Genomic DNA, 22,044 nt, shown 5'->3' on the forward strand with positions numbered 1-22,044 from the left:
TTATACTGATTTACATTACGATCTGACTTTACCGAATCTTCCCACGTTACCGCCGATGACGTCCCTGTCGTCGATGCTCTCCAATCTGTTCAATTCTCTTCTCATGAACCTGACGATGGTATCGATCTGTTCTGCCATTTGCAATTCTTTCCCTTCTGCCATTCCTTCGCCTTCTGGATAGACAAGATCACCTTGACCGTTCTCTCCTGAACCTCTACCGCCAAAGATCAATCTCCAAACCCAACTTGCCAATTCGGCATCTGCCCTCTCTCTTTCCTCGGCCACTTCAGACTTGCCCAACCCCAAGGAATAGTCCAGAGTCATCTGTGCGATCTGCCATCTCTGAGAATATTCCACCATCCTCCTTCGGATGGCTGAATCTCTCGAGATCTCCGCACCCAACATGAGTCGAATTTCATTCTCGACAATATTGAAGAAATGCGTCAATAACATCTGTTGATATCTGTATTCGTGACGGGGAGAGTACATGTTCTGCACAGTGTCGATGATCGACGATCGAGGTGGAGGAGTCGTACCTGGTTGACCGGGTAGAGGTGATTGAGGTAAAGGGGAAAGCGGGTTGGGGACATCGTTGTGGATAGCTCGTAATCGGACAAGTGTAACGAGGACATAGAGTAGATGAACGGCGAAGAACGTGTGGAAAGTTTTGGGCAGATCGCATTCTGAGACATATGAAAGAGTCATCAGCATAGAGTCCTTCTCTCAATATAACATCCCATCGATCGATCCGTCGGTCGGTCTGTCGTTACCGAAGGAACACAGCGCACTCACCTCCATACCAGAACGCTTTGTCCAACTGAACAGCATCCACAATCCCATTCATCATTCTTCCCGATTCTCTCGCACTCGTCCTCCGTCTCCCGTTATATCCCGCAATCTTGTTGACTCGATGTAACATCCTCAGAGTCAGATCGCTATACTGTTTCGGGGCCGGGGTCGGTTCGAACGGGTTATGAGGTGGGGGGAAAGCCGGTCGATGATCAACCTTGACAGGTCGGTCGGTGATGAATTTGTTCTTGGGGTTGGATTTGGTTGTCACCCCAGTGATCGGTTGTTTCGTATTGGCATTGACGTTGGCGTTGACATTGGCATTGAGACGATAAGCCGTGGTGTGAAGAGTACGAAGGAAGGGGGTGGTGGTGGATCGAGATGTGCTGGTGAGCAGCGGGAGGAGTGAAGTAGACGGTCGCATCGTTATGGTGGTATATCTGCTCAATTACAGCTTGAGAGATAAGATCGGAAGGATAGATAGATACCAATCGATGAGATCTGTGACCAAATGTCAAAAGTCGGCAAACGACGTACTAACTAGTACAGCCAAGATGGATGATGATCGCGGCGATAAATTTCAACATTTGTAACCTGTTCCGATCATGTGGCATGGCAAACCGATCGATTAGCGTCAACCATTAGGATCAATCTGTAATGAACATTAGAAAAGAGATAATCTAATCATTAGGAATTGAATAGCGAACGATCTACGCGTCAATTAATATCACGCGTAACACATCCATGACCACTTTCCACCTTGGAGCTATTCGATTGACTACCTCATACGACTGCTACAATATAAGGATCGGAAAGAGGTCAAGAGCTCGGGTGGATCTCTTCTTGTGAAGCTATCAAAAGACGGTCCCACCTCGACTCAAAGTATCTGAAACCTCGTCGAAGGGCTCCGCCCTCCATTACCGCCATGGATATTTCTTCGGTCAAAGCCACTGTCAAGGCATGGGAGAAGGGCTTCAAGGCTCAGAACGGGAGAGATCCCACCAAAGAGGATATCAAGGCTGATCCTTCTGATATTGGTGCGTTGAGGGAAGAAACGTGCCCCACTTCCTCACGATCCATCACACCATTGCAGCTAGTCCTTCTGGTGGAAAACTGCTGACTGTGTTGTGCTTTCAACTCATCTTTAGCCGAGCAATATGCCCTCTATCGACGACTAACCAAATCAGTATCCGCTTCACAGAGTCAAGGAGGCCGAAGCCAACCTCGACCTTTATCGCAGAGTCATTCTCAATCCCTCCACCCACCTTCTTCCTCTACGTCCGCTGCATCTCGAAATACGACCACAACACCACGTACGATCCCTTCGTCTGAGTACCCGACGACGCCGACACCTCCATCTCGTCGAGCAAGTGGATCATATCTCCCTTCTACCTCGACGTCATCACGGGGCGTTGGTGGTTCGTCGAGCTTGAACGGTCGAGCTGGTCCTTCCAGATCTAAAAGTGACAACACCAGCAACACAATGGCAGAATCGTCACAAAGTACAGCGACAGCCTTGAAGAGGAAAGCGTCTCGAGCCGGACTTAACAATCATGATTCCTCACCTCCGCCCGTACCCTTACCTACTGCACGAACGTTGTTCTCTACGCCAAAGAAGAAGAAAGCGTATTCTGGACCTGTACACGATCCCAACCCCGTCAACCCATTCACCTCATCCCCAGCTTCTAAAACATCGCCTTTCAAACATCCTTCATCGAGCAATATCGAGCCGGACGAACTGACACCATCTTCGTCTTCTGCGGCATTTCGAGCTGGAGCTTCTAGTAGTGTCGTATCGCCTTTCATCCATGCTAGTTCTCCGCGAAAGTTGAAAGCTGTGTTAGAGGCTAATTCGCTCCGGAAAGTGAAGGAGAGGGAGACGGTGGTCAGCGTCGGGATCACACCGCGTACGAGGGCAAGAAAGAGATTACGCGGTGAAAAGGTGGACGATACGCCGTTGAAGGAGAAAGAAAGGGACGGGTGGAGGAGGAGACGAAGTAGTGGGAGGAGTAGTGAGGAACCGCTAGATATCGATTTCAGTGAGGGTCTGGGAGGAGGCTCAAAAAAAGGGTCTGGGTCCGGGTTCCCTTTCGCTTCGGATGATGAGGACGACAGTGAAGAGGAAGAGTTGGGTCCCTCGCCGATGAAAGCTTTACGTGGGGAAGGAAGGAAGTTCACTAGTCTGTTCGGAGAGTTGGAGGCCGAAGCGACGTCGACGAACACGACGACATCGAGCACAACCGCTACGGGCGGTATGACGCAAGAGACGACGAGCATAGCGAAAACTGCGACGGTACAGACAAAACTGATGATGAAGTCGACACAGAAAAAAGTGGATCAGAGGGAAGTGCAGGTCAAAGCGAATGGGAAGGGCGGTGTGAAGGAAAAGACAAAGAAGGAGAAGCGGAGGGGACGACCGAGCGAGATGATGGGGTTCTTTGGACGGGTTGGGCAGCAGAAAGACAGGGCGAAGGAAACTGCTATTCCGCACGACAATGGCAATGGGGGACTGTCTTTGGAGCCGATTGACACGAGACCCGATACGATAGAACCCTCTCCGCCTACGGCATCTGCACCGGTGCAGCCAAACCACGCGGGGCCGTCTACACCTCCTCAACCAAGTCGCCATCGATCCGACTCACCGCTTGCCACCCCACCTCCCGACCCTCTCCTCGAAGAAGCGGCAATGTCACTCCTCACCCCATCAAAGGCTCTGCAACGACGTGACAAATTCGTTTCGCTCAGCGATGATGAGGAAGATGAGTGGGATCCAGAGGGAGGAAAGGTGATGAGGAGGGTGGTGATTGTGCCTACGAGGCGGGCGGTGAGGCGTAGAAGAGGTAGTGATGATCTGGACTCGGCGTCAGATGTCGAGTCGCACAACGAAGAGGCTGAGGACGATCTTGAAGGAGACGAAGAGGAAGACGAAGAAGCTAGTCCGTCTATTGTAAGAGAAGGCACAACCCATTCATCTACCCTACCCTCACCGACAACTTCGACGATCCAACATCCAACTTCCCTACTCCACCTTCTGACATTACAATCACCTACCAAACCTTCGTCTCATGCTACGGCGCGCAAAGCGAAATTGGATGAATTGCGAGTGAAAGCAATCTTCAATCCGTTCGACGCAGCGAAACTGAAAGCCATTAAACGAGGACAGGAGGTCACTTTCTTAGGTGAAGGAGCAGATGGGGAAGAACAAATTGAGGAAAATCTTCTGGAGAGATATGAAGAAGGTGATGTAGATGACGATAATGATGGTGTAGGGGCTGGCGAAGATGATTGGGAGAGTGAGAGTGAAGGTTGGAAGAGGACTGAAGGGGTCATGGATGATGAGGAGGCGTGGTAGGGCAGCCCGCCTTATTGGCCAACATGACCATTGCCTTCGAGTCGATGTGATCGATCGATCGATCGATATATAATGCATCACTTCTTCCACATTTCCATTTGAGACTGACCAACCATCTATCTGTCGAATCGACCTAGAGCAAGAACGAGAACGAACACGAGAACTGGGGTATATTCAAGACCAACTATATATGCAAGGTTGAATTGCTGCGTTAAAAATCGTAAAAGTGGGAGGTTGAACCGTACCATGAAAATGAAAAAGACCGAAAGTTGAAAGTCGTGCCCGGAATGTATAGTACAAAAACAATTGAAAGCTAGTCCGTTGAGGACTGCCTATGAAGCACAGAAACATGACAAGATGAGACACCAAGTGTCGACGTTCTATGCGTACTCTTCGACAGTACCGCATTCGCAAATGAGATTAAGATCACCGGCAGCTATTCAGGCAAAAGACATTGTCAATATCAAATCACAATGTCTTGGTAAGGCGGACTTGGACTCACCATCGTCGACTCGACCGACGGTAGGCCAGAATTTAGACTTCTTCAATCCTGGAACGGGGAATACGGCCTTTTCTCTGGAATAAGGCTTGTCCCAGTTCTCCTCTGTCAAAAGACCGAGAGGATGAGGAGCATTCTTGAACACGTTGTTGTCTTTGGGTTGTTTGCCCTCGATAATCTCATCAACTTCCTTTCGGATAGCGATGAGTGCATCGATGAATCTGTGGCAAAACATCAGCTCGGTCGACCAAACGGACGGTACAGCTAGAACTCACCGGTCAAGCTCGTGCTTGGGCTCTGATTCGGTAGGCTCGATCAACCAACAGGTCGAGATGGGCCACTGGGCAGTAGGAGGGTGGAAAGAATAATCTTGTAATCTCTTTGAGAAGTCTGCCACCTTCAATCCCGCACTCTTCTCGAACTCTGCCAAATCAATCAGACACTCGTGCGCAACTCGACCGTTCTTGTTCGTGAATCGTAAGTTGTAATAAGGTCGAAGTCTCTCCGCAATGTAGTTAGCGTTGAGAAGGGCGATCTTTGAGACTTGGGTGAGACCTTGTCCACCCAACATCTTGATGTAAGCCCACGAGATAGTGTTGATTGAGGCGGAACCCCAAGGAGCCGCAGAGACGGCTGAGATGGGTGAAGAACCACCAGTAGCGATGAGAGGGTGAGTTGGGAGGAAGGGAGCGAGATGAGATTTGCAGCTGATAGGTCCAACACCGGGTCCACCACCACCGTGAGGGATGGAGAAGGTCTAAAATCCTGGTCAGCACGATATAGCATCAGTTGAAGCAGATGTGACGCACCTTGTGCAGGTTGGTGTGACTGACATCACCACCGACTCGACCCAAACTGGTAAGACCGACAAGCGAGTTACAGTTGGCACCTGCACATGTCTGTCAGCCAATCATCCCTCCCTACAATCTCCACGCCATTGTATTACTTACCGTCGACGTAAACCTGACCACCATTGTCGTGAACAATCTGACAAGCCTCCTCGATACCTTCTTCGAAGACACCGAAAGTAGAAGGGTAAGTGACCATGAATGAGGCAAGGCTGTCCTTGTGCTTCTCCGCCTTCTCCTTAAGATCCGCAAGATCGAGCGATCCGTCGTTCAACGCCTTGATAGGGACGACCTTGTAGCCGACCATAGCAGCACTGGCGGGGTTGGTTCCGTGGGCTGAGAGAGGGATAAGGCAGACATCCCTGTGACCTTGACCCTTGGACTCGTGGTAAGCCTGAATGACACGAAGACCGGCATATTCGCCTGAAGCACCGGAGTTGGGTTGCACGGAGGTTGCGTCGTAACCGGTGACAAGAGACAAGTCGTTCTCAAGTTCCTTGATGAGGACTTCGTATCCCTTGGCTTGGTCGACAGGAGCGAACGGGTGGATGCCGCCGAACTCCTTCCAAGAAAGGGGAACCATCGAAGAGGTAGAGTTGAGCTTCATAGTACAGGATCCGAGAGGGATCATTCCGTGGACTAGGGAGTAATCCTTCTGTTGCAGATGCATCATGTATCGCAACATGTCGGTCTCAGAGTGGTACTTCTTGAAGACTGGTTGGGTCAGGAAGTCGGACGAACGCGCAAAGTGAGCGATAGGGGAGGTGACCGATTCAGAAGTGAGTTCCATCTTCTCGGCGAGCTTGTCGAGCACATCCGGCTCGATCTGGCTCTCGCCCTTGACAGCGTAGAAAACGTTGACGATATCGGTGAGATCAAGGGGACCGACACTCTCGTCAAGGGTGATACCGATGGTCTTGTCGTCAATAGGTCGGAAGTTGATACCGGCCTTCACGGAGGCATCGTGAACCTGAGCTGCAGTCACACCAGCTGCGGAAACGTCAATGGTGAGGGTGTCGAAGAAAGTCTTGTTGACAGTAGTGAAGCCGAGAGACGCAATCGACTCGGAGAGGATTCGAGTGAGAGAGTGGACTTTGCCGGCAATTCTTCGGAGACCTTCAGGTCCGTGGTAGACAGCGTACATGGCGGCCATGTTGGCGAGGAGCGCTTGGCTGATTGGAAAGTTAGTCTAAGTCCAGTGCAGATGAGGCTCTCAGAAAGACTCACGCGGTACAGACGTTTGAAGTAGCCTTCTCTCGTCGGATATGCTGTTCTCGGGCTGTTCATAGGTCGATAAGCTGACGTACGGAATATGCCTGGAGCAGCACAACTCACTCTGTAAAGCCAAACGGTATGCGGGTCCGCCTCGAGAGTCCTTACTCAAACCAACCAATCGTCCAGGCATCTTCCTCTTCAGCTCGTCGGTACAAGCGAAGAACGCGGCGTGAGGACCGCCGTAACCAAGAGGGACACCTACATCACAAAACAATTAGCCCAGTTCCTCACTGAGATGGCGTCCAAACTCACCAAATCGCTGCGAGTTACCACAAACGATATCTGCGCCCCACTCTCCTGGTGGTTTGAGCATTGTCAAAGCGAGTAAATCACTTGCGACGACCATCTTTGCTCCGAAGCCCTTCACCTTGCCGGCAACTTCGGCCCAATCGCCAATCGCACCATTCACATCGGGGTATTGCACGAGCGCACCCATCAATTTCTCCTCTCCGAGAGTCTCCACCTCCTTGACGAAACCTTCGTTGCTCTCAGCCACTTTCAACTCGATGCCGAAACCACTTGCTCGAGTTTCAAGAACGGCAATGGTCTGCGGTGCGACAGAGGGAGAGACGAGGAAGACTTTCTTCCCCTTGTTGAATTTCGGCTTGGCGACTGATGCGAGACACATGGCCATAGCTTCACCGGCGGCGGTACCTTCGTCAAGCAGGGAGGCATTGGCGATCGGCAAACCGGTGAGTGAGATGGCGATGGTTTGGAAGTTGATGAGGGATTCAAGTCGACCTTGCGACTGCTCAGGTGAGTATGGGGTGTATGCAGTGTACCAAGCGGGGTTCTCGAGGAGCTGTAGGGAGGGCGAGACGTATTAGTCAGGAACCACAAGTGAGAGGTTCCAGCTAGCTCACGTTTCTTTGCACAATCGGAGGAACGATAGCGTTGTGATAACTGTTGTGGTGTTGGTTAGCCGTCGGCAGCAGTGTTCTGAGGACACAGCTACTCACCCCATGCCGATATAACTCTTCATGCCCATGTTCATCCCGGCTACCTCTTCCGCTCTCCTGCTCAATTCGAGCTCGCTCAACGGTCTCAAACCGTTTGCATCGGCTGAGTTGTTTGTCAACTCGTCGATCCTGACCTCCCTAGGGATAGTAGTATCGACGAATTCGTCTAATGTCTTGTGACCCAAGACTTTGAGCATCTCATTGACATCGCTATCCCTAGGACCGATATGACGAGGCGCGAATGTGTCAAGCGGTGTGAAGATGGATGTGGGTTCGGGATGGAACGATTGGGAAGGTGAGTGCGGATGAGGTTGGACTGCTGTGGTCGAAGAATGTTTGGGAGAAGTAGGATGGGGTCGGAGGAGGGAGGAAGTGGTGGTGAGATATCGTGAAGCGACGAAAGTAGGTCGTGAGATCACGAGCCTACTAGCCCTTCGAGCGAGATAAGACGACATGGTGAAAAGAGGGGTGAATGACTGAAGTGCGGGATCGTGATTTCTTCTTCTATCAGAAGAGAGATGAGAAAGAGAGAGAAAGAGAAAGAGAAAGTAAAAAGCACTCATGCATCTAGCCCATCCATTCCCGTTGAGTAGGAGCAGTAGACTGTACGATCTGAGCTCCGTTTGTGGTTGGAATGTTGGAATCACAGTGAATGATTCTTGGAAAACAAGATGGATTCGAGCGCGCATCGTTGGAAAACAATCATCCAATTCTTGGAAATCATCGATTCAGGGTCCAACTAAATCCATAGATAAGGCAGTACAAATGTATGTTAGCAGCAAGGAACCACGCTCAGGGCATGTCATCGCGTCGTTGACGGCAATGAACAAACGGGTGCATATGCTTGGCCATACATCGTCGACATTCTTGTACATTGGCAACTCACGTACAAGCTAGCAGCAGCAAGATCGGTGTGATGACCGCTATGTAGACGGTCGCAAGGTGGTGCATGTTACACATACAAAGTGTAATCCACATACTCTTCGCGAACAAAACTTATCACCTATCATCGGAAATATCCCACCCCGCAAGTCAGGGTCATTGTGAGAGCAGGCTCGAGCGATACAACCACCAATCGCATTTCATCACCTGCATGTCTCATCAAAGGTCGTTGCCGCTTCGAGTGCTCGAGCCGTCAACTCGTCAGCTTTGACCATCGTCATATCGGCGTCTCGTAGCGAAGCGCGATAAGAGCAAGTCTCAACACCTCATGCAGATCCTCGTGTTCGTTTCCGTCATGGCATGCTTATGCTCTGATACATAATATACACATGAATGACTATTGACTATAATATGAGAGACAGACTCACGAGGAGGACTAACATCACACTCAAATGCCTTATCCTCCTCGTCTACGAGTTGAACAATGCCGCATCGCAACTATAGCGCGCAGACGCAATATCGTCCACCCATCTCCGTTCTACACCTTATGCTCTTGGTGATGACAGATCCCTCCTTTCCCAAACTTGGATGACCGTTTCACCCAAGAACACCAAATCCCTCCTGACTTCCGTCACCCGCAGATCTTGCATCTCGAACCATTTCTCATCTTCTCCGCCACCTTGACCCGCTCTGACGTGGATCTTCCATGATATTTGTCCTTCATCCGCCTGGTTTTTCTTGCTCACTCCGGGACCCGTACCGGACGTAGACGTAGACGCCGTTGTGGTGTCAAGAGTAACGTTGGACAAGAGGTCGTATTGCGTGTGCATAGGATCTGATGGTTTGGGGTCAACATCTACGTCGAACGTGGTCAGTCAGCAATGCCCATCTCGTGTGGAAGATGACTGTAACTTACATTCTCCAACATCGACACCTCGGAGAGGGAAGTTGACGATTGTGGGATTTCGTTCTTCGACAAAGTTGTTCTTCGTGAATCGCTTGATATGGAGGATGAGGTAGGGTGGTAGCATTGTAAGGTGATGTCGCTTAAGAGTTGGGCCAAATTCCTGCACGACACAACAAACGCGTCAGCACTGTCCAAGCGTTAATCTATAGCAACTCACCTGAGTGGTCTTGCCGTCAAACTTGGCAAGGATTTGGGAGAGCGGCACTTGAGGGATGATCTTCTTCTCGTTCACGTCGGTGAACAGGGGTGTAGCGGGTAGATCCAAAGCGAGGAAAAGGAACGGTGATGAGATGGCTTGTATGTCTACAGCACTTATCAGTTTTTGCACGAAGCTGTACGATGCGTAGTTGACTCACCTCGCGCTATATCAAAGACCGGTCTGGCGTATTCCTTGTGTATTATAACCTGTTGTGTTTCTATTTGCACCTTTCCTTGGAATGTCGAGTAAATCACGCTCGAGTTTCTCTTCTTCGTCCCGCCCAAATCCCTATGGAGGGTGTTGACAATCCATCCCAAGAATTCCACCGGATCTCCTTGTTCTGTCATCTTGAACTTGCCATTACTCCTCTTTGAGACTTCTTGTAGAAACTCGTGCGGACTGATTTGGGCTTTGAACAATCTCGGATTCCATAATCTCTTCGCTAATGTTGAGAATCGCTTGACCAATTCTGTTGGTTTTCGATCTTCTTGCAGCTCAGGAGTGTCGGGGTTGAGGAGGAAATTTCGAACGGGAGGCACGTGAAGTAGCAGTTGGAGGATAACGTTGAGATAGTCGTTCTTCTTGATATTGTTGATACCGATGTATCCGGGGTAGTATTCTTGCGCGGCGAGGGTGTATGAGGGTCCAGGAAGTTTGGACAAGGAAGGCAGGATAGAAGGCTTATATCTTGGTGAGAGGATGTGGACGATGTCATTCAATGATGGGTCGGACACGAGATAACCTTCGGGAAGAACGTAAAACTGGAAACAACATTGGGTTAGTCAAAAGCCCAGCACACAATATTGAGCGGACAGCTGAACTCACCTTTTCCGTTGACAAATTGAGCCATACTCTATGATTATCTCCTACCGCATGTCTATAGGCCCAACTTCCCCTTCCTCTTCCTTGGAAATACTTGCCGCAGACCAAACAAGCATAAACGTTGATATTGCTCAAACTCTTTGAACACAGTTTCTCGAAATCAAAGTCCAAAGTCTGACGCGAAATCTAATTGTGCCCGGACCATCAGCACTTGGGAATAGCAGGAGGTAATGAAGGCGCAGCAACTTACTGTATCCAGATACATATCTCTGTGGGACAGGTCTTCCTCTTCTTCCACTTTGGCCTCCTCGGGCTCATCATCTTCATCGTCGCTCAGCGCTGCTTTGGAAGAAGAAGCGACAGGCGGCGGGGGTGCAGGCGCAGATGTAGCCGGAGGAGGGGGAGGTTGGGATCCATTTGTGTGTCCATTGACTTTGTGTGGCGTGGTGGAGGGTGAAAGGGGTGTCGAAGCGGAATCGGTAGCCGCATCAAGCTTTAAACGCTTTGCTGCAGGCGGTGAAGTTGGCGGTGATGACATGGTGGAGGTGGCCCCGGGATGAGATTCTGGTGTATATGTATCTGTCTCAGTTACTACTGCAGAAGCATGATGAATTGGTGAGAGAAATGATCACTCACAGACGCCTGGTTGATAGTGGTCGTGCTTTACCCAACAGAACGGTAACTGGCCAAAGGCAGGTTGATGGAAAGAAAGGTGGCAGCTGGTGTATTCCCTGAGCTGAGCTTGAAATGTCACGATATTATTGCGTCAAGTCAGTCGGGGCTGAGCGTTGATGGCTCTATCTGGCTGTCTGCGATATCTGAGCGAGAACGGTCTATCTTGGGTTGATGATATGTACTCGTCTTATTGCATAGAGAGGAAAGACAACTGCTTGTGTTGGTGGTAGCTGAATGAGTGAGTGAACAGTAGCAGTGCGGAATCTCGCGGTAACAGCGGAGCGTGGCTGTTTTTTGATTCCGTACGAGACAGACACACAGAGAGAGTGGAGGGAGGTTCATCGAAGTTGCTTTCATGTTGCTACGCGTATGGCCATGTTCGCATATTACCATAAATCCATAACATACAGCATCGTATTTGCAGAGCCATTACGCAACTCACAGTTAGTCCGCGGGCGGTCATAACGCATACCGGCGAAGTAACACTCAGTGCGAACTGGAACCTCGAGCTGAATCGGAATTAATCAAGACATTGTCAGCATCAATAATCAATCAATCGCCTGATCATGCCGCACCGAAGGATTTCAGAAGCAGTCGTAGACCCATGAATCACCATGGCGGATCATGTATCTCCTCCCACTGCACGGCCAAGGCCGAGAGTACCTTCCGGACCTCGACCCGCTCCTTTACCTCTACGAAGCTCACCCACATCGTCACGACATACCTCAACCGCTTCAGTGCCGAAGTCCGCGGCCCAGTCTCTGAAACAACAACCGTCTTTGACTTCCCTCAGCAGACTCGCTCAAACGTCCGAGTCTCCTCTAGATGCCTTGTTGGACTCCGAGGCTGACTTCACAGTCAGTCTCGAAGAGTCTCCTCAGCTGCGACCAACTGCCAGTGGATCGAGTCGGGATGTTAAGCAGTACCCTTCGTCGGTGGGCCCGGTATATCAACCTATTGCTCAGCCTGCCAGAGGTGTGACTCAAATGGTTACTGCTCTACCTATGAGTCGAGAGTCTTCCCAAGTCAGGTCGCAAACTATGCCTGATCCGAAGAAACCCGGTACCCCATCTTCCTTCATCGTCTCTCGTCCATCGACACCTACCGGTATTATATCTCCTATCAAGCAGAAATCCAGACCCAAAGTCTCAAAACTCAACACTGTCAACCTTGTCGCTCCCAACTCCTCTTCTCCGACCAAGATGGTCTCGCCCGGACTGAAACACTGGCAACAGGTCCGATCGCACGTCATGGCGCCCACACCAGCGGAAGAGAAAGCAGCGCAACATGCGGGACGACCGGGAGGCAAAAAGCTGGGTCTCGTGTCGAAAGCAGCTGGAAGATTTGGTTTCAGACATGCGGCAGAAGAAGTCATTGGGTATCGTGAGCGACGCCAAACGATGGCGGGTCTCATGGCGGATATGGACGGATTGTCTATCGAGGAGCAAGAGCAGGTTGCTCGAGAGAGACGGAAGTTTGCACGAGATGTGAAAGCATGTCTTGATGCCTGTGCATTGGAGGAAAGCAGACGAAGGCTATGGAGGGTAGGATATGGAAGAGATCCGAAATCTTTGAACCACTTCGATACGAAATCCAGCGGTGCATCGGTCCACGCATCAGTGCACACCGCCCAGAAGTTCACATTCGACCCTGACTTTTCGGCATTTGCGCCGCTTCTCATGGAACTTCACAAGCATCTTCCAGCGGCTAGAGCGAAAAGGTTATGGTCTAGAACTTGTCCTCATCATTCCGCCATACTAGCAGAACTAGGTGTCGCCTTCTTACAAGACTCGACATCCACCGATGGAGAGAGGCAACAGGCCCTAGAAGTGTTCGGAGCGGTGGTCAAGAATTGGGCTGCGGACAGCGCAGACGAAGAGCTGGAACGATGGTTGTGGCTCTGCCGAGTATTGATCACCGATGACCGACAACTGCGCAATCGAGGTTTGACCCTCCTGAACAATTTTCTTCATTCCGAGTCATCCCTTCCTCGCAGTCACGATCGACCACATAGCGCGCTGGCATTCCTCAGTCTCGCTTCGGCCCTGATTGTCCTTCTCCATGCGGTCGAAACATCAGGATATGGCAACGAAGCACACTTGGTCACCGTCAACGGGCTGCTCGCGGATCTCAGCGAGGGGGATATCATACAGGTCGAAGAAGCGTCTCTGGCAGAACTACTAGGATCGATAGAACTATCAGGTTCACTGGGAGGTGTCGAGAAAGAGTTGTTATGGGTGGCTTCGGGCTCTGTCATTGGTACTCATCCTTCGCTTGCGCACTGGTTTCTCAGTGATGAGGGTCAGATTTTCCAGGTGAGTAGTCTACCAACGCTGAGAGAGTTTGAAGCTCAAAGCGGCGAATCGGTAGCGACTTCAACCACCTCCAGTCCTGCATGCTACGCCGCCTCTGACTTTGAGACTTCGCTCCCGGGCTACATGTGTCTTCCTTTCCTCGTGGACAAGCATCATTCGGTCCTCGACAGACCTACAATTGAGCTCCACGATCCTGCGATCCGTACGCGAACTCCTGTTACCGGAATTTGACCATCTTCCCGACGAAGACGAAACATTGGCCAGTCATCTCGGCTCTTTCCTTCTTGAACTGGAACTGCAGGGCTTTCGAGCCAACCGTGTACCGGTGGATGAGGCACTGGATCCGTTTAGGATTTCAATGGGTCCTAAAAGTGTGACGACTGTCCCGACTGGGCATCATGATCTAATCGTTCGGTACTTCGGTCTCGAGGCACCAAGAAAGAAAGGTTTTGAGGGAGCGGCAAAGGAAGTGGTAAGCTTTACCAATTATTACTTTTGCTGACCGACAGACCATTCGTGGTGATTTAGACGCTGTATGTCGGATGATCCAGTCATTCCTTCAAACCAAAGCGTTCGTACCGCTTGGGAGAATGGGCATTGAAGCTCTCTTTTCGGTGAGTTTCTCGCAAGTGTTATTCATCCCAAACTGACACCGCCCAGCGATTCACAGCTTCCACTGGTCCATTCACGGAAGCTCGGCCATTCTTGGTATGGCTTGCCAAAGCACAGCCGCAGCAACTGTACAAGCCTCTCTTCAAATTGTCAGCTTCGACGCAACCATCTAGTCTCACGTCGCATCTCAAGCTTATCACCGTTCTATCTCAACTTGTTGGTCCCACTCAGTTCTGGACGCAAGCCGACCCGCAAATGGTGACTATCGTCCTGATGGGTGATGTCGCTCCGAAACAAAGTAAGGGCAAAGCCAAAGAAGGCGAAACGTCCGTCGTCAACGTGAAACTTGGTCGGTATGCGGTTTTGGTCGGCTTCATTAACGCGCTTGATAATGTGAAAGAGTTTGCTGGGTCTGGTAGTAGATTGAGGCCTTTTATGGAGGCGGTTGAATCGCGGTTGGCGCTGTTCCTAGAAGCGGAGGTGAGAGAATCCCCTACACATGTCGAACGAGGCTGATGTGCGCAGGAACGAGACGGAACCTTACCAATTTCATATCGATTATTGATTTGTCAACTCTTGCTGAAGATGCGCTCCATTACATCATCCGTCAAGCGGTATGTCATCTTCTCGTTGTAAACGCTTTATGCTCACAGCCGCTTAGATCTCCCTGGATTCGCCTCGTCATGACATGGTTCATCGACGTCTCTCGTCAGATCACTGAGCAAACTGACAACGATCAAGTCGCTATCCTTCGGACAGTCTATCAGGGCCTGGCAGTCACGGATTCCTCCGCCATCCCGACAGCAACCTATCCCTCGTCGCTCATGGAGAAGTCTTTTCGTCGCGACAGTGTGCTTGTGTCGGATCGCCATCGAGCTGTATTTGACAAGAATATTGGAGAAGTAATACCAAGATTGCTCGTTGCAGTGCATGCTTGCTTGTCAATTGACGATTGGGGAACGCTCCTCCCCCACCTATGGCATTACTACACGAGCAATCGACCTGCGAAGAAGGCTTTGGCGTTCCTTCTGGAGAAATGCGCCGAGTTGATAAGTTCGCAGATGCGTGCTGTCATTTTGTCCGATCTCACTAGCTCCAACATCGTCGTACGGAATCAAGCCCTTCGGAAGATGGCCATGCTTTTCGGTTGGCGAAATCAAGTTCTTGCTCAGAAGATTGTAACCGATCGACGCGGACCAGTTTTCCAGTTCTCTGCGAAAACGCTCGACTTTGTCGCTACCGATATTGGATCGATAACTTGGGTCGCTCCGCATGATGTCCAAGACGCTGCCTTGCAGAAGTTTGGTCAAACCCTGCCCCCCGAGTTGAGACAACGTCTGATGGAGCTCGGCTGGGCTGAGGACGCGACTCTAGGAGCCAAATCGGATTGGGAAGCGGTCCCGGTGTCTTCCCTTCCTGCGCTCCAGTATCAGCAAGACGGCTTGTCGGCTGATCGATCCCCGAGTCCCATGAGGGCTCTCAAACGACATGCGTCAAGTAGTTCTGGGTCGTCCTTCGCGGGCAAACGAAGAAGACACGTTTTTGCACCCATGCTTTTTCGTCTCGTGAATGAACAAGTTTTGGTCCTCGCTGGCGACATAGAAGGGTCAATCGGAACAATCTCCCACGAGTTGATCAGACTGGTCCAACGTGACGACGCTGCGGCGTTTCTCCGTCCTATCACCAGCGAATTCAAAACAGACTTTGCTGGATCTCTCCTCCGACTGAATAGCGTCCTGACAACCGTCACGCCTGCGTTCGCATACTCCGCTCTCAATGCACTCGTCGGATACGTCAAGTCGGTCGCTCGGACTGACCCCAATTTCGCTTATCTCGGTATTGCCCTTGCAACTATCGCTCGTCTCGTTCCCCATACTAGTGGCATATCGCTGCGTGACATACGAAAGAATAAAGCGGAACATGTGATACTTCCTGCATCGATCCACGAAGACGAAGGCGGATTCAAGGTGCACGGCCCATGGCGAGATGGATCATTGGCAATCCAGACGGCCCAATTGCTGATTCTTGCCGAAGGACTACGAGTCAATCCAAGAGAGGTCTACCTGGTCAAGAAGATGTTGTCAAATTTACAGATCCAAGGATCTATCCATCATCTCCCCTTCGCCCGAGGTTGGCTGATCCTTATTATCACGCTTTTTTCCGCCGTCAACCGAAACTACAATGATCGAGCCGAACTACGACACTTCCTCACCAACGTTGGCGTTATTCTTCGAATGCATGGCGAGCACGATCTCCTGGTCACCGTGCATGCTATGCGGGTGTTCATGCTCTGCTCAGCGAGGTTCCGTCGACTCTTCACTTCGATGGGTTTCCCCACAATCATGCGACCAGTCTATGAGACTTATGCGGCGGGCAACGCAGCGACGCGAGATTGTATCGAATACGCAGCGAAGAGCTTCTATCGCATCCACCAGGATTCATTCGTCTATCAGACGTGTATTGTGATCTCGGAAGGGGAGTACGATGCCGCAGCGGTATACTCCCTCCTATCCAGCTTATCGGTGGACAGATCTAGTGCGTCTGGGGTGCCGTCCGGTATAAGAGGTCTCAACGACCAAGAAGAGATTGAAGCGCTTGTACAAATGATCTCGGGTCCGGAAATTGCGCTGTCGGAGATTGGGACCGATGCAGCGGAAAGACAAGCGAAGAAGTTGGCATCGATCACTCTCGATGACGATATCTTCCCGAAGGAAAATATTGTACGACTCTTCGTGACTATCATCGCAGCAAATCCCGCTTCTTCTCGAGCTCGCAGCTTCCTTCGACTTCTCGCAGCTCTGGTTCCACACATCAAGGATCCTGCTAGCGAAGAACTGCTTCGCGAGGGCGTCGAGGCATTAGGATCGGTGATCGTCAAGGGGAAAACGGGAGATGAGTCTGCCATGTCAGCTCTCCATCCTGGATCAGAGGACTCGACTATCGATTGGGTTGCTACGAGGAGGGAGTACGTCTTTCTTGTCGAATCGTACGCTCGTTCCGGTGGAAGGTTAGGTGCATCGGCAACCAAACGGACGCTCGATATGGTCCTCGATCTGCTCCAACGACAACCCGAATCGGTCGGGCCTGCTGCCTCCAGCATCGTAGGCGAGCTTGCCAAAACGCATCTCTCATCTGTACGACCTACTCCTTTTCTGCGAGACATCGCTCCGCTCTTCCGGATGTTCATTGCTGTGGTTGACTTCTCTGGTATGCTCGACTCGATCACGACTTTGATCCGGCGGTCGAGTTACGATCTCGACCTGGAAACGACATCGATCATCGTTCAGGATTATGTGGAACCTTCTGTGAGGATGTTGGCAACTGCTTCGGAGGAGAACATGGCTTTCATTGTACCCCTCCGCTCGAGTGCGGTTCGTTTACTGAGCGCAGCGGTATTCCTACGAGGTGATGCGCTTGGCGCATTGGAACGTTATCCCCCTGGAGCGAATCTGCTGGCTTCGCTTGTACTACCGCTGTGCTTGTTGCTCGAGTCACCGCAAGAAGTTGACCGAGCGGCGATCTATTCGAGTCTCTGGATCCGGATATTACACTACGTCATCCGATCTTCGTCGAGCCGAAAAAAACACACGCGAATTTCGTCTAAAGTGCCGGAATCCTCGCATGTCCGGGCGGCAACGGTGGTCCTCACAGTCCAGATCATCAAAGTGATCGTTGTTCGTGCCCCGGAGAGCCTTTCCGACGTGAAGGGCTTGTGGACGTATATTGCTCGGCATTTACTGCGGACGATCGAAGATGGAAATGCGCATTTCATCGATCCTACCTCTGTCAGCCTTACTTCCCCCCGACTGGTCGACTGGATCATGTGGTCCTTGTTCGAACTCCTGTGCTTACATCGCAGTCCGCTACAAATTGAGTTCAGGTGCAAGATGCAGCTTGCTCTTGCTGCGATCCATAGAGATGTGGAGGTTGAGCGATCGTCGAACCCTTCTACGCCTGGAGTAGGTGCGCCGAAGATGTCAACTTCTCCTCAGCTCCTTTCGGGACGCGCGAGGGTATCCTCTTCCCGTTCTCCGAGCTACGCTTACCATGCCAGAGTACCTAGCGGTGCTTCAGCGTTCTCGATGGGCGGCGACGTACGAAGTCCAGGTGGTCGAAGGGCATCAGACCAGCATCCCGGTTCTGGTTCTGGGTCTGGGATATTGGGCGGTGGTCATTCCCGAATGCCAAGTCAACAACATCTTTCACCTCACCTTAGTCCGTCAATTTCGACTCCCGGTTTCGGTGGTGGACATTCCAGAATGCCCAGCACAGGCAGCATGTTAGGAGGTAACGGGATGGTCCGGCCCTCGTTCGCAGCTTTGTCAGCACGGAGAGCGTCGAGACCTGCTTTCGACGCATTTCCGAATGGCGTAGGAATGAACTTTCGTTTCCCCTCGTCAGCTGGACAAGTTCGAAGTCTCGCAGGTCCATCGATGGGGAATGATAAGCCGATCGTCCATTTGCTCAATGTCGGCTTACCAATCCCTAGCTCGACGACCACAGGGAGTACCAATTTTTCGCCCATCAGTCCACTGGGAGGTGGGATGAACTCTCCTTTCGGCACAGGAGTAGGAGCAATGGGAGGTGAAGCGGTTCTGAGAGAGATGAGAATAACTTCGGACAAGTTGAGTGAGGAAGCGAGAAAGGCGGTGAGAAGAGTGATGATGGTGAATGGGTGGGAAGTAGAGGTTGAAGAGGAAGAAGAAGCTGTGAGGACTTGGTCGGTCATGGATGCTTTGGTGAGTGCAATTGTGTTCCCATTCCTGCCTTCTTGTGTCCCGGTTTATCAATGTAGTCGACGGAAGCCTGTTGTGTCACATCAGCTGACGATAATCTTCCTGTTTTGTTATCACGCAGCATGTCATCTCTGAACAGACCAAGGTATTTGTCGAAGAAGAGTTCCGCGATATCTTCTCCCCCAACACTTCTTCAACCGAATGGACAGACGGAGTTAAGCTCGACGAGAAAGATATAATGTTCAGAGAATCGATGGGTACAGAGCCAGAGGGATATGATATCGAAGGTGGAGAAGAAGGCTATTCGTTCAAACTGAATGAGAAGAGAAGACCGAGCGAGTTGGACAGCTTTGAGGAAGAAGGTAGAACAAAAGTTCCAATGCTTTCAGTTTCTGTTTCGTCGCCTTGATTTATGGGATGGAGTCGTGTTATATACCCTGCACAGCGATACCGCGAGAACGTACTGTATGGACAATGGTGGATTTTAGACATGATGAGAAGGGTATGATATGCATGGTTTCTGGTTTCTGGTTTTTAAACGGACGAGCGGACGAGGAACATACAACGGAATCGCAGGACTGAAAAGACTGTCTATCTGATACAACACTGAAATCGCTGAAAACGTCCTCGAATCTGAAATGGGCATGCGAGAATCTAGGCTTATGCTCTGCTAACTTTGGCAGCTTGTCCTTCCTGAAGACGAGCAGATCGACGAAGCGGTTTGGCATTGGCGGTTTTCGGCACACCTAACTTCCGAGTGAGCTTGAAGTCTACATCCTTCAGACCTGCCACTCACCCTTCCGTTTCTCGTATGGATGTGCGCCACTACCTGTTATCACCTTCGCCCGTTCACTGCGAGAATGCATGCAGAGATCAATGTTCAGTACAGAGCTCCGCCTCTGATCATCGAGACTCACACTTTCGTCATACTTGCTCCGCGTTTGGCGGCTGGTCCTCTTTCACTCGACTGGGCTATCGCGTTACTCGCAGAACTCTCGAGCTCGATCGGATTCTCTTTGGTGGTCCCAGCTGTCACTCGCGTGACCCTTCGAGGCGCAAGGGCAGGTCGGACCGCCACCTTGGTCGCGGAGTCGTCATCGCTACTGAAGGTGATAAGGTCGGTCTACATGTATATATCAATGGGGTCAGTTCAGTCCTCAACCAGAGTAAAGATTGCAAAACCGACAGTATTGGATCGGACAACTGTCTTTCCCGCTATCTTCCTGGTCTTCGCAGCTGGCGGTGCCTTGCGCGTCTGGTTCAAGCTCGTTGGAGCGGTCTCGGTTGACTTAGTAGCTGCGGCTGAAGCTACCGTCTGCTCGTCGGCATCATCGTGATAGATCTGCTCCACATCGAAGGCGGGCCCGAGTTTTCTCGTCGACTCCTCCTTGCTCTTCATACCGTAGATACGCGACCGCTTGGGAACGTTTGGAGGTTCATTTTCCTTCTGAACTTTCTTCCCGGCCAATTTGGGCTTCAAATTATGAGGCTTAGGGGTTTGTATAGCCTTCTACTTGTTAGCTAAAGTCTTCAGATTGTCAAACTTACATTCGGCGAGAGGTGGATCTCTCTGAGCGCTCGATCAGGTATTCGGTCGCCCGCCTTCGTCTTTACATTGCGCGACGATACTGCAGATTGTTTCAGCATCATGTTTCATTATGAGGTTTCATGGCCACTCACCACTTCGGACCTTGGGAGGTGTGATAGCAGTCGGGATGTCTTCCCAATCCAGTTCAGCTATCCTCCTCCAAGCAGATAACATCCTTGCCCAGTGTTTCTCCCAACAATCCTCATTACTTCTTAGTCGACGCTGTATCTCCTTTGACGTCTGGCATAGACGGAAGTCTTCGGAGACGTACGACAGGAAACACAGGTCCTGGATCACGCTTTCTGGGATCTTGTCCAAACGCGGCCTATCCCATGGAGGAGCACGGAAAAGTGGCGGTTCGCGATGAAAGGGCTTCAACCAGGGATGTTGTAGGATTTTAGGTATCTAGACGGCTCAGTCTTTAGCACCTCTTCTCAAGTAGACTACAGAAACTGGCTGAGGCATGGCCGTTGCATTTACTTACCGTCCATCTCTTGCGGGGATCAGGTTCGAGCATCCCGTAAATCACAGAGGCAAGACCGTCCGAGACCAAATCTTCTGGTCTCCAGTCGAAATAAGAATCGCCGAATATGATCCGACGTTTTATTGTAGTGCTTGTGTCTTCTCCGCTTGGATCTGCGAATGGATGTTCCATCTGAAGAAGCTTGGTCAAAAGGATGCCAAGCGACCATACATCGTTGGCTTTCGGATCGTACAGTATATCCTGCGAAACAAGTCCCTGTTAGAATCCACACAGCGCCGATGCCAATTACACTTACTGCAGTCTTCTCAGGACTAGAATAGTCCAAAGTGCCTCCCGCACTTTTAACTTTTCCTCCATACGGTCGGAAGTGAGAGAAACCGAAGTCAACCAACACTGGCATACCCTTTTCGTCTACTAGAACGTTGGATCGCTTGATATCCTCATGGCTGATACTGAGCTCATGAAGCGCATGTACGACAAGTAGTAGACGTCGAAAGAATGTGACTAGTCGTCTGTGTGTCCATGGGACTTTGTGAGATGATAGAGAGCATGAGTATAGAGTGAGGAAGACGTAGCTGCACACAAAGTTAGCCCTCGGTGATCGGAAGTATCATGAATGCTAGTCGGAGCACTCACGTCCATCCACCTTCCTCCATGACCCCTTCGAGACCTACGATACCTTGCAGCCCTACGCCACACAACGCCTTGAGAAGTACCACCTCTTTGTGTGCTTCAACCGCATCGATCGTCTCGTCCCAACTCACTTGCTTTCCAGAGCTTCGGGGTCGATGAAGAGCAGGTAGGATTTTGCACGCCGCTTGGTGTCCGTTAGGGTGAGTGGCGAGACGAACGTGGGCTGAGAGAGAAGCGTAAGGACAACAGATGGTAGGTGCAGCCACATGGAGGGTTGCGTACTCACCATATGCACCTCTACCCAGCGTCCGACCCAACTTCCAGCCTCCAATCTGAGTAAGAGTGGTTCGCGGGGTGGGCTCCGCGGGCATTGGCGCAACAAAACTTAATGGAAGGTAGGAAGGTCGCT

The 22,044-nt window shown here is 51.0% G+C and overlaps 6 protein-coding genes across 6 annotated transcripts; 2 read left to right on the forward strand and 4 right to left on the reverse strand.

Moving 5' to 3' along the window:
- Positions 1-15: 15 nt before the first annotated feature.
- Positions 16-1,213, reverse strand: CI109_101012 (uncharacterized protein; the record flags this gene model as incomplete). Its single annotated transcript, XM_032002666.1, has 2 exons — positions 16-683; positions 793-1,213. 2 exons carry the CDS (start codon positions 1,211-1,213, stop codon positions 16-18), a joined length of 1,089 nt encoding a protein of 362 aa, XP_031863005.1.
- A 501-nt stretch (positions 1,214-1,714) lies between these two features.
- CI109_101013 (uncharacterized protein) lies at positions 1,715-4,141 on the forward strand (the record flags this gene model as incomplete). Its single annotated transcript, XM_065966881.1, has 3 exons — positions 1,715-1,826; positions 1,938-1,975; positions 2,030-4,141. The coding sequence occupies 3 exons, from the start codon at positions 1,715-1,717 to the stop codon at positions 4,139-4,141; spliced, it is 2,262 nt and encodes a 753-aa protein (XP_065822953.1).
- A 380-nt stretch (positions 4,142-4,521) lies between these two features.
- CI109_101014 (glycine dehydrogenase) lies at positions 4,522-8,177 on the reverse strand (the record flags this gene model as incomplete). The annotated part of the gene is made up of 10 exons (XM_032002668.1): positions 4,522-4,577; positions 4,644-4,861; positions 4,916-5,397; positions 5,450-5,529; positions 5,591-6,660; positions 6,716-6,767; positions 6,824-6,961; positions 7,016-7,565; positions 7,627-7,666; positions 7,723-8,177. The coding sequence occupies 10 exons, from the start codon at positions 8,175-8,177 to the stop codon at positions 4,522-4,524; spliced, it is 3,141 nt and encodes a 1,046-aa protein (XP_031863007.1).
- A 972-nt stretch (positions 8,178-9,149) lies between these two features.
- Positions 9,150-11,130, reverse strand: CI109_101015 (uncharacterized protein; the record flags this gene model as incomplete). Its single annotated transcript, XM_032002669.1, has 6 exons — positions 9,150-9,460; positions 9,521-9,671; positions 9,729-9,874; positions 9,928-10,531; positions 10,596-10,778; positions 10,843-11,130. 6 exons carry the CDS (start codon positions 11,128-11,130, stop codon positions 9,150-9,152), a joined length of 1,683 nt encoding a protein of 560 aa, XP_031863008.1.
- A 751-nt stretch (positions 11,131-11,881) lies between these two features.
- CI109_101016 (uncharacterized protein) lies at positions 11,882-19,339 on the forward strand (the record flags this gene model as incomplete). The annotated part of the gene is made up of 7 exons (XM_065966882.1): positions 11,882-13,582; positions 13,638-14,054; positions 14,134-14,196; positions 14,243-14,674; positions 14,720-14,808; positions 14,856-18,933; positions 19,052-19,339. The coding sequence occupies 7 exons, from the start codon at positions 11,882-11,884 to the stop codon at positions 19,337-19,339; spliced, it is 7,068 nt and encodes a 2,355-aa protein (XP_065822954.1).
- Positions 19,340-19,590: 251 nt separating this feature from the next.
- On the reverse strand, positions 19,591-22,006 carry CI109_101017 (uncharacterized protein; the record flags this gene model as incomplete). Its single annotated transcript, XM_065966883.1, has 10 exons — positions 19,591-19,676; positions 19,727-19,782; positions 19,848-20,053; positions 20,117-20,419; positions 20,479-20,558; positions 20,611-20,923; positions 21,003-21,242; positions 21,298-21,577; positions 21,639-21,858; positions 21,922-22,006. The coding sequence occupies 10 exons, from the start codon at positions 22,004-22,006 to the stop codon at positions 19,591-19,593; spliced, it is 1,869 nt and encodes a 622-aa protein (XP_065822955.1).
- Positions 22,007-22,044: the final 38 nt, after the last annotated feature.

This window comes from Kwoniella shandongensis, chromosome 2 (genome assembly GCF_008629635.2).
Source record: "Kwoniella shandongensis chromosome 2, complete sequence".
NCBI classification, from domain to species: domain Eukaryota; kingdom Fungi; phylum Basidiomycota; class Tremellomycetes; order Tremellales; family Cryptococcaceae; genus Kwoniella; species Kwoniella shandongensis.